Source organism: Cylas formicarius, unplaced genomic scaffold (assembly GCF_029955315.1).
Source record: "Cylas formicarius isolate icCylForm1 unplaced genomic scaffold, icCylForm1.1 PGA_scaffold_3__17_contigs__length_32017465, whole genome shotgun sequence".
NCBI lineage: Eukaryota > Metazoa > Arthropoda > Insecta > Coleoptera > Brentidae > Cylas > Cylas formicarius.
The window spans coordinates 9,064,017-9,076,375 of NW_026844326.1; the positions used below are offsets into that span (position 1 = coordinate 9,064,017).

Genomic DNA, 12,359 nt, shown 5'->3' on the forward strand with positions numbered 1-12,359 from the left:
ACATTTGCGGCGGTGGGATTGGCCGGCACGATCGTCCGTTCTTACACCATTAGATCTGAAACCGGCTCAGAACACGGAAGAGTTACGTCATCGAATTGTACGATACTTTGAACAAGCAGATCTATTGGACATAAAGAAACCTACTACAATCAGTCCACTGCAACGAATTTTAAAGTGTTTAAAACGCAAGAGTGAACACGTCGAATACTTTTGTATGCAATTTTTATTTTAAGTATCTAATATTTTGTTAGTGTAAATAGTTTTTTAAATGTTTTTCGTAAAATGGTTTGTAAAGTTTTTGTTACATTCTTTCAAATTATGTCTTGTTCATGCGTTGTAAATTCTACATGTTCTAGTTATAATGTTGTCCATACATAATAAACGAATGTTTTCAAAAAAACTTATAGAACTAATTTCGATATTAAGAAATAATGTACAGTACCTCCCAAAGCTACGTCGAAAAGTTTATCTTCCTACTGGCTCCAGTATCGTAAGAATAAAAATTTAATTGAAAGTACGTTTTAGTTAGTTGGTCAAAAATAAAGAAAATCATTTCTCGAAAATTACTAAAGATAGGTATGGGGACGTATTATTCAAATATAATTATAAAATAATAATATACATGGTGTCCCATTTAAATTTTCAATATTGATGCTACTTTTTCACGATGCAGCAACGCAAATATTTTAACTCGATAGAGCATCTCTGTTTATGTAACTAACCAAATTTTGGGAACAATCTAATTCTTACCACAAATGTCTAAGGCACCATCAACCGTGAAACACCCTATATATCATAAAGCTACTAGAAATACAGGGTGTTATTGAAATAACAGTGTATGATGACCGAATCTCATGGGCAAGAGATCAAAGGCAAAAATACTAGTTATAACTGTTACTTTCCGCGTTTAGTAAGCTCAAATATGAAAAAACCTGTTTCAGCGGACTTATTAATTTTATTTATTAACAGTGCACAGGGTCCCCAATTCACTAATTCACTAATCACATAATGTCAAACCCCAAGAAATAATTCGTTTCATTATTATATTATCATTCGTCCAAATATGATTAAGCCTTCTAATTATATAAAATTTACCCATCAGTAGTTCGCCATTAGTTGAATAAATCCAAATTATAAAAATGAATCACCAGTGCAAGTACTCTTTCTTTCGGTAGCGCAAAAGGTTCTTGCTTTAAACAAAATTACTGAACACTCCAGAATTTATTATTTTCAAAAAAAGATACATTAAAAAGTTCTATACAAATTATTCAAGTCACAGTTTCATTTAGATAGATAGACATTTTATTAGTACTGCACATACAGGAGGCCGAGCCAAATGTCTACAAGACACTGGATAAAATGACAAAATTGTGGCCTTTATGTGAATAAAAAAAGTCTTCGGTTAACAATAAATTACACTGAACACACAATAACGCACACATATGGCCCATAACACCGTTCTATATCACAGAACAGAATATTGTAGCAATGGAAACCACAATTGTTTTTAAATTTACACAATCTATTTTAGATTGGACTGCATTCCTTACATTGTAAGAAATTTCGATCAAATCCGCAATAAACTCCGATTGATTCGCAAACTCACAAACAATTCCTTCACAAATTTTGTTTTCAATCAAAAAACAACCGTTGTAGGATCATCTCTGTTTTACCTTTACTTATTTGTGATCGTCCCTTTAGAACGTAGACGGTGTGGCAATAAAAATAATAAAATTAATCTGTAATTCTTCACTGGCATATTAACAGTAATTTTAAACCTAATTAGGCCTATTAATGCTCTGCTGTTTTAACTAAGATTTAACAACCTTTTATATCTTGAGGTATGTAACTTAAAACTAACCAAGAATAACTGTTTCAAGAACTATGTAATAAGATCAAATGTGGGTCAATGCCCAATTTATTATAATGTGCAGTCTGTAATAAATGTGCAGTGAGAAATACTGATCAACTTTAATAGATATATTACTTAATGAATATATTATAAAATAATACCGGATGAGTTGTAAAATATGCACATAAGAAGCAGCGAATCTATTAACCATTAATTTCTTATTACTAATTAATTGAAAGCGGCGCAGTTTGTAAACACAACATACCCGAGTCAAAACTAACCAACTTTATTGTTGGTAAGTGTTGTACCATAACCATGTGCTAGATAAAACAGAATTTTGCGGTGTATTTATCTAAATTAACAAGAAATATTTGCTGTTTAACAGTTACGGTCATAATCATCTTGACACTACAAGTCAGAACTGAGCAAGGACACACACACACACACACACACACACACACACACACACACACACACACACACACACACACACACACACACACACACACACACACACACACACACACACACACACACACACACACACACACACACACACACACACACACACACACACACACACACACACACACACACACACACACACACACACACACACACACACACACACACACACACACACACACACACACACACACACACACACACACACACACACACACACACACACACACACACACACACACACACACACACACACACACACACACACACACACACACACACACACACACACACACACACACACACACACACACACACACACACACACACACACACACACACACACACACACACACACACACACACACACACACACACACACACACACACACACACACACACACACACACACACACACACACACACACACACACACACACACACACACACACACACACACACACACACACACACACACACACACACACACACACACACACACACACACACACACACACACACACACACACACACACACACACACACACACACACACACACACACACACACACACACACACACACACACACACACACACACACACACACACACACACACACACACACACACACACACACACACACACACACACACACACACACACACACACACACACACACACACACACACACACACACACACACACACACACACACACACACACACACACACACACACACACACACACACACACACACACACACACACACACACACACACACACACACACACACACACACACACACACACACACACACACACACACACACACACACACACACACACACACACACACACACACACACACACACACACACACACACACACACACACACACACACACACACACACACACACACACACACACACACACACACACACACACACACACACACACACACACACACACACACACACACACACACACACACACACACACACACACACACACACACACACACACACACACACACACACACACACACACACACACACACACACACACACACACACACACACACACACACACACACACACACACACACACACACACACACACACACACACACACACACACACACACACACACACACACACACACACACACACACACACACACACACACACACACACACACACACACACACACACACACACACACACACACACACACACACACACACACAATTCTTGGACATTGGAGAAAAAACAATAGTGTGAATTTAAATATTGTTTTGGAAGATTCTTATTTAATGTTTTGAATGACATTGAGATTTCAGGTTTGGGGGTTACATTTTGTGCCTGAACGGATACTTAGTCAAAGGAATTTTTTAAGAATTTTCAATTTTCTGGGGTATATTTAAACCTTTTGCTATAATTTAACGCAAACTTTTCGGTTTTAGTATTGCACCATAGATGTTGCTCTGTATAACTTTTTTTGCGAATTTTTCAAGACGAAGAAATAAATTTAGACTGCTAAAGCAACTCTATACTACATTTATTACAACATAATTATGCACTTTGCATATATAATTTCAAGTTTTCAACGAAGATGTAACTGTTAAGAATTCCATTTTGTTGTAGTTAGGTTGTCAAATTTTAATAATAATCGGTATGTTTGGTCATGGAATCAATAAAATTTGGATCAAGTATTTGAATACCTGTATGCAATGAAAGCAAAAAATAATATTTCGCATTTTGTAGCATAATATTGATTGGGTATTATCAATTTCAAGCAAATATAGTTTATATTTTACATTTATTTTTAGTTTTACCTAATTTGCTTTCAACTGGTGAACAAAATGACACAAAATTTAAGCGCGATGTTTCAGAGATAAACTTTTATGTGCACACACAAACCATATGTAATGCTAGTTGAAGACTATCGCCACGTCAAAATTTTGCGCAAGCCATAGTCAGAATCTGTTTCGTTATCGTGAATTTGAATCGATCGCTCTATATTTTATTTAAAATTATTTTTAACTTAGCTTAACAAGAATCGTTACTAGCCATTAACTAAATTTCATTGCTATGGTTAAACCATAATATTCTAACCAAACAACTGTCGTCACGCTATTTTGGTTTGGTGTTAATTATTTGACTGTCGTCCAATGTTGCTGTTAGTTTTCAGCAATTTAAATGTGTAGAAATAAGCAAGTATTTGGTTAGTTTTGGTTCGTCTTTGTTATTTTTGTAAACTTGGCAAAGATGGACTCTTCGCAAACACTTAACTTAGTTTGTATGAGAAACTCATACTTGGATTTAGAAATTTTTGACAAATGCAGATTCTAAAATAATATCCAAAAGGGTAATATTTTCCAAGTTCAAGCTTGCACAAATACGAATTGTGATTCGTTAGGTTTACAATAGCTTAAAGTGTGCTATTTGGGTAACAACTAACTTTTGTTTGTTTTTTTCTTTGTTAACTCACATAGCACTTAATTCTTTAACTTTTATAATTAATTATGAGTTATTAGTATTTATAGATATGTATTTAGTATGTGACTGGCATATTTGTTTATCAGAATGCCTTTAAATTACCTGTTAAAGAAGGCAAAAATAATTAAAATCGATTTGGTAGTAAAAAATATATCTAGAACAATTCAATGCCCAAGTTCCCCCATTAACTCATTCCATTATGATTTGATTTGGCTCCGCCTATTTGAACTCATTGGCATGATAAGTTATAATATTAGCTATGTAAAAAGTTACCTTAAATCACCCCTTAAATCACCCCTTTAATATTAAGCTTTCGTATTTTCAAAACAAGTAAGTTAACTTACCTCCAAGGATCTATGGAAATGGTCGATCCTAACGAGCGACTGACCGGGTGCATAACTACCCGGCACGGCCAACTCCAAATCTCTACAACCCAACAGATTCGGCGATACGTATTGCAAATCCAACGATGTTAACTGCGGCAATTGCCTAGAGATCCTTCTAAACACGTGGTAATACAAGTCCCACGCCTGATTCAGGTCCCGCAAGTTGCTAGATATTTTATATCTCTGACACCATTCGTGAGCGTCAGCAAGGTCCCTGCCATAAGCCTGATTGAAGCTGGTTTCTTTTAAAGTCTGCGGCCCTCTCTGCATCATCGCGTGCAAGGGTTCCAGGATGCGGAACATACCTTCCACGTTCCTTTCGCCGAAGAATAACCTAAAAGTACCACAACGGACATCTAAACGAGACATTTTTTATGGCGTGTTATAATACCTAGAGGCTTCCTCAAGCCCCTCGTGCCAAATTTCGTGCCACAAAATGGCCACCCTAATAAGTTCCTCCGAAGCCATAAGCGCTTGCTTAACGAGCGACGGTGAATGCTCGTTCATACTTTTAAGAATTTTATTGGCGGCACTGCGCCTTATAGGCGAATTGCTTTTACTAGCCACAGTCAACGGATATACCAATGCCTAAAAGTAATTCATATGTAACGATTCGGCTCAAGATAGAAATTACCTGAGGATGAGTTTTTCCTATGTCGACGAGCAAACAATGAATCAGCTTCGAAACTAGCAATCTGTTGGTATCTATTCGGGCGATTAATTGTGGTATCACTTGTAACCAGGTGTTTTTTTCCACAAGTCGTATGCCGTCCGCTATGGCTTCAGAAACTTGAGTAGACTGGCCATAATCGAACCACAAAGTTAAAAGGCGGAGAGTATCTTGCAAAGAACTACCCTTTGATAGATAAATTGACCTAGAAATGATTCAAATTATCATTATTGTCTAATTTTTCAATTGATTCAAATGACAATCAGGAATGAGGGATCCTAGCCATAGATCAAGGAACACTTCTACACACGGCTACAATTCGTCCATTATATTGGGTTGTTCGGAAAGTCATTTCGTTTTTTTTGGGGACCATGAAAGACAGTTTTCGTATAATGAATAAATATTTTATTAAATTATATATTGGCCATTCTGGTCCAACACCTTTTGCCATCTTTCTGGCAGTAACATAATTCCCCTCTCATAAAAGTTTTGATCCTTGCTGGCAAAAAACTGGTTCAGGTGGTTTTTGACATCTTCATTTGAGGTAAAGGTTTTGCCATCCAAAAAATTTTGCAGGGACCGGAACAAATAGTAGTCGGAAGGCGCCAGATCTGGAGAATATGGTGGATGTTGCAGTACGTCCCATTCAAGCTGTAAAAGTTTTTGGCGAGTGACCAAACTTGTGTGAGGTCTCGCATTATCCTGGTGGAACACTACACCCTTCCTGTTGATTAATTCGGGCCTCTTCTCTTTAAGTGAATCATTCAATTTGTCCAGTTGATGACAATAGACTTCTGAATTAATCGTTGTATTGTCCGGCAAAAGCTCAAAAAAAACGATTCCTTTGACATCCCACCAAACGGAGAGCATCACCTTTTTTTGGTGAATGTTGGCTTTTGACACGCTTTGAGCCGGTTCATCTTTTCTGCTCCATGACCTCTTGCGTTTAACATTAATAATAATCCGCTTCAAAAATGGATCATTTTCTTGACGTTTGAGGAGCGAATCACACACGTCAACGCGACGACACAAATTTCGCTCCGTAAGGACATGGGGCACCCACACATCGAGCTTCGAGGTTAAGCCCATGCCTTTCAAATGGCCATAAACAGTCGAATTCGACAAATTTAATCTTTCACCGATCTCTCGTGTGGTTATTCGCCGATTTGCAGCAACTAATGTCTTTATCGCATCTTTGTCAGCTTCGACCGGCCTTCCAGACCGTGGTGCATCTTCGACATCAAAATTGCCGGATCGAAATTTTGCAAACCAGTTCTGGCGCTGACGTACTGTTAACACGCCTTCTCCATACACATCCGTCAATTTTTTTCTCGCTTGGACAGCATTTTTACCTTTTCTGAAGTAAAAAAGTAAAATATGACGAAAATGCTGCTTATTGCTCTCCATATTTAAAAGGGCACCAACCAAAAACTACTGCGTAGAATTAATAGAACTTTTTCACACGCAAGTCTTGCAATATCAGCTCTCAAGACATATAATGATTATGCGGCTTAAGTGTGAAGTTGGTTTCGAAAAAACGTAAGTCCTCTCACGGGAAAAAACGAAATGACTTTCCGAACAACCTTATAGATAAAAGTATGAATAAAAAACAAATACAGACAAGATTAAACTCTCTTTATCCGAAACCAAATACAGAACACGAACAATTTAAAACAATTACATACTTAGGAGAACCTAGCGAAAAAGTTTCAAAACATTTGTCAAAATGTGGTTTAAAAATAGCTTTCAGAACTAACAACACTATAGGAAAATATTTAAAAAACAATAAATCGAAATGTTCAAAATCCCAAAAATCAGGTGTCTACAGGTTAAAATGTGGATCTGGTCCTAAAATTTATATTGGACAAACAGGTAGATCCTTCAAGAAACGCATTAACGAACATATAAGAGCGTTTAAAAATAATAGTCTAGATTCTAATTATGCTACACACTTAAACACAGAAAAACACATTTTTGACGACAATTTTGATATATTACACACAGCCACAAAAAAGTAGAAAATTAAATTTATTGGACGCCAACAACATTAATTAAGGTTTTATGGTCATTTTTCGGTATATATAGTAGCAGGTAGTTTGTAGATATTACATTTGATAAAGACACGGTGTTGTCGAAACAATTGTCATGTCATAATATATAATTTCGTGAAAATCTGAACTTTTAGTTCTTTGTTAGTTTGAGGAACACTTCTCATTTTCAAACCATTTTAGTCCTTAAAACGATTGCGCACTCAACATCCACACGAGGAAATAACCAAAACTTTATTGTTACTGTAACTGTAATATTTGAAACAATCGATTTATTCAAAAAAACGACACTATCCCATATACTAAATAAAGATGGAATTTTCAACAGAAATACACAAAAATGTGCCGGCTCAAACTGACTAAACTGGAAGCATTAAAACACAATCGAGTTTCAATACATTAGTTTCGACCTGCATGGCATATAACATAATAAAAAATCGACTTTATTCATAAAAAACAAAATATACATGTACAAGGAGATATTTATATAGGACAGAATTTTAAAAATAAATTCATGTACCTACTTGTAAAACAGAGAATTAAAAAATTTGAATGCTGTTATAAATAAAACTTCTTTAATACGTAGCTGTTCTTTGCTTGCGTATTAAAAATGATCCTGCAATAACCGGCAGGGAAAAAACATCCAACACTCGGTATTGTGGAAACAAAAATATAAAGATTTAATAAATATTATGTTTATTTAGATATAATAAAACTACATTAGTACTAATAGAAAATTCCTAAATAAGTTTTAATTCAAAATTTATTTGTTTCCCTTTCACAGTTTTTAACACCTGTATTATTCAGTATAAACCATCACTTGGACAAGTTGCCATTTCTCGTAACTGGATTCATTTTGTAACAAATATTCTTAAATTTAAGTAATATAATAATAAAGATATTTTGAAATCAGTTTTCAAAAATTCTTGTACTAAGCGAGAGTTCCTCATCTTCTTCACAGCCAGCAGTTTAGAATAAAGCCCTTTTCTGGTCCAGTGTGAATTAAGGCGATGCGTTTTCCTTTATTTGAAGATGCGTTTGTCTCACACTTTTGAATCAAATTTCATCTATACCTATTTTTCTCAATTAAATCCACCACTTGTTTTTTACCCATTTTGCGATATTTAATTCCCATTTTACAAATAACTCTATGGACGGTACCACGGCTAATATTTGTATTGGTTTCATCGGTTTTATCTGCTTCTAGCTTCCTTTTCAGTTTATCCAAGGTAAGAACAATCTGGTTCTTATCATCTTATCATATCTTGTCCATATGGCCAGATTGAAAATCGCTACATTTTTTTCTTTCCTTCAATAGTTCAATGTTATAAAAGTCTTGTTTGATGACTCCCCTACTTAGTAAACACTCATACACATTTTGTACAATTTGTTTTGCATCTAATGACAAATGATTTCGGCGCGACATAATGGAAAAATCCGTGAAAAAGCTTTTTCCAAACGCACGGTAAAACGATTTATTCAACAGTACCAGTAATATCAGCCGACACATGGTCGGTATATACCTGACTGGCCCCTATCTGGTTCATTACCAACGAATTAATTTGTGATTTTTGGCTTTACCACGTAACAATAGGTATGAAGGGCGTAATTACTTCTGGGGGAGGGTCCGTCAAAGGTCAAGACAATATACAAGACACACTGTACCAAAGTACCTAAACCTGTACTATTTACAAAACAATATGCAAAAAGGCACAGAGTAAAATATGAGCCAGGTTCAGTTAAGCTCTGAAGAAACCAACAGCATGATTGGCGAAACGTTTGAAACTTCGATTCAACAACAGTCGACGCAGGAAGAAGCCAGAAATTTTGTAAATAGTATTACAGTTTCCTGTGGAAGTTTCTTTGAAAAAAATGACCTAAACTTGTATTCGCGATTTTTACATTTATTTATATAATAAACACAGTGTGTGCTGGTTGTTCCTATGTGGGGTGAAACTAAGCAAAAACAGTCATATACAAAAATGTAAATAATCGTAAGTTACGGCAAATTAGTACACATCACCAAACATTTAACCCTCCACTAACCTGAAAAACCCTTGAACCGCCACCACGGTATGCTTGTTGATGTCGATGGCCCGTTCGATTTCTTGATTGATCCTCTCGGCCTTCGACGCCTGCGACCTCGACTCCATTTCCTCTTTATTTTTATAGAACAACACAGTTTCAAAGTTAATGTAGGCCCACGCGTGCCAAGCTTTATACCAGTTCTGGTCGAACTTGGTTGCCTTCTCGTAACAATTCAATACGGAAGGTATCGACGACATGGTCACGCCCTCGAGGTTCTCCTTCCAATGGCCGAGCTTCAAATAACACCTGCAACGAACATTCGACTGATCTGGAACACGGAACGCGGACGTTTTTACCTCGCCAGGAGCCTGTTTTGCTCTTTGGTCACGCTCTCGTTTGCCGCGTGTTGCGAATATTCCGCCAGAAAGCGCTGCAGGTGTTCGTACGCCCTCTGTTTCTCGTCAATCTGCCACAAGTGTTTGCAGTACGCGAAGGTGACGTGCGGCTGCGATGCCGGTAGCGGCTTCTGGAGATTCTCTTCCGGATTGAAGCCCAGCAACATCACCAACGTCTTGTGGGACAATTTCTGAAATCAAAATGAAACGGATTGTTTGCGAATGAATTTCGGATTAGTCAATATTGCTTTTGGGGCCGAATAAACGGTTTGAAAAAGGTGACAAACAATGACGTCATGAGGTATTTATGCACCAGCGACACTAAATACGTCAGTTAAATAACAACTTATGAAAATACTAAGTTTGTGGAAACGCATTTTATTTTAAAATAAATTGTACGGTGTTTATGGAATGATACCTTATCTCAGAATCTGTACAAAATTTTCAAAAGATGTTAAGACGAAAGTGGTTTAAATTTACTTATGCTTTTAAATTTTTTATTGCTATATACAGGGTGTTTTCTAATTCAATGTCAATAATTAAGGGGCGATTTTTGGGTTCATTTTAAAAAGAAAACTTCATATGAACATATCTCCTAAACGTCTTAACTTTGAAATAGAGAGAGAGAAAATAAAATATATTGTTTTAATATCTGTAATTGCATTTTAGATATTTTCATTATTTGTTCAATATTTGGCACACATGTACTATGCATCAAGAGGCATTATTTAGTGTAAAACAATTTTTTTTAAAATGCACCAGTGGCGGGCGTAAGGAAAATTATCCTTACAATCCCCAATTATTTCTAAAGAAATTTAATTTTTTTCAATCCGATATACGGTTTTCGCTTAATAAAACCTCTTCTGTGCATGATCATAACAATATCGCTAATATGACAGCACGCACACAAATTGGTTTTCATTTTTAAGTGATAACCGTGCGACGGACTAAAAAAAATTAAGAGATCAAATCTGCTCATAAATGAATGCAAACGTCATTTTTTTTAAGGAAATAAGTGGCATATCTATAAATAAAAAATTTTTGACAAAGAAACTTCTTCTTCTGGATTCCTCCTGCGTCGGTTTTTGTTAACTCGAACTTGCTAACGTTTCGCCAATCATCCTGTTGGCTTCTTCAGAGCTTGACTGAAACTGTCAAGTCCAGAAGTTTTATAAAAAGTAAATAAGATTTTGGTTAATTAGGTCGCCACTGCACTGGTTAAATCGAGAACTTTTTCTGCGAAAAATACAATATCTATCTAAAACAAAATATCTAGTTTTTAGTTAACAACTAGTGTCCTTCAGAAAAAAAAATATTAGAGGACTGTTCCTTTTACCTTTACAGTTAAGATAACATCCTAACAATATAAATAATAAACGACTTTTCTTTAAAAAAAAACAAAAACAATACCTACTATTAATAATTTTTAACAAAATTGTCTGTTAATATATAGACATAGAATATAGAAACTAGATAAGTTGTTGAAAGTGTCCTCCACTTTGAAGGATACCTGCTCCAACTCTTTTCCTCTTATTGCCAAGCACTCTTTGACCAATGTTTCTTATTAAATCACATGAGGCCAGCCAACTGACTGAAATAATTTTAAAAATGAAATTTATATTTAATTTATATTGTGCGTTACATCACGATAGCGTCGTTCTGAGAACTAAATGGAGTGGATAATTTATTGGGATTCCCCGAATGACTATTCGGGTATTCTTTGAAGAGGTAAATTGCACATCACAAACGCATAATAATTTATTATAAAACACATATTATTATTAAATAATGGTAAATAACGCTCTAGAATTTTTATTTAAAATATTTTGATAATATTTGACTAGTCAATTGGTCAATTGACAACTTCTTAATTGATTAATCAAATTAAAACAAAATATAATAATAATAAATAATAATAATTGTAGAGTGTTATCTATCATTAATAAATAATAATATTTATTTTATAATACATTATTATGCGTTTTGGTGACTTTCTATGAGGTTTAATATTGCAAA

The 12,359-nt window shown here is 35.6% G+C and overlaps 1 protein-coding gene across 1 annotated transcript in view; it reads right to left on the minus strand.

Moving 5' to 3' along the window:
- LOC132699138 (serine/threonine-protein kinase mTor) overlaps positions 1-12,359 on the minus strand; it is a 34,481-nt gene that overhangs the window by 3,479 nt on the left and 18,643 nt on the right. The window contains exons 19-23 of the mRNA XM_060665664.1: positions 10,305-10,534; positions 9,967-10,254; positions 5,837-6,077; positions 5,594-5,790; positions 5,161-5,536 (exon numbers count right to left, since the gene is read on the minus strand). Coding sequence (XP_060521647.1) covers positions 5,161-5,536; positions 5,594-5,790; positions 5,837-6,077; positions 9,967-10,254; positions 10,305-10,534 — 1,332 coding nt within the window. The remainder of the gene's footprint in view (positions 1-5,160; positions 5,537-5,593; positions 5,791-5,836; positions 6,078-9,966; positions 10,255-10,304; positions 10,535-12,359) is intronic.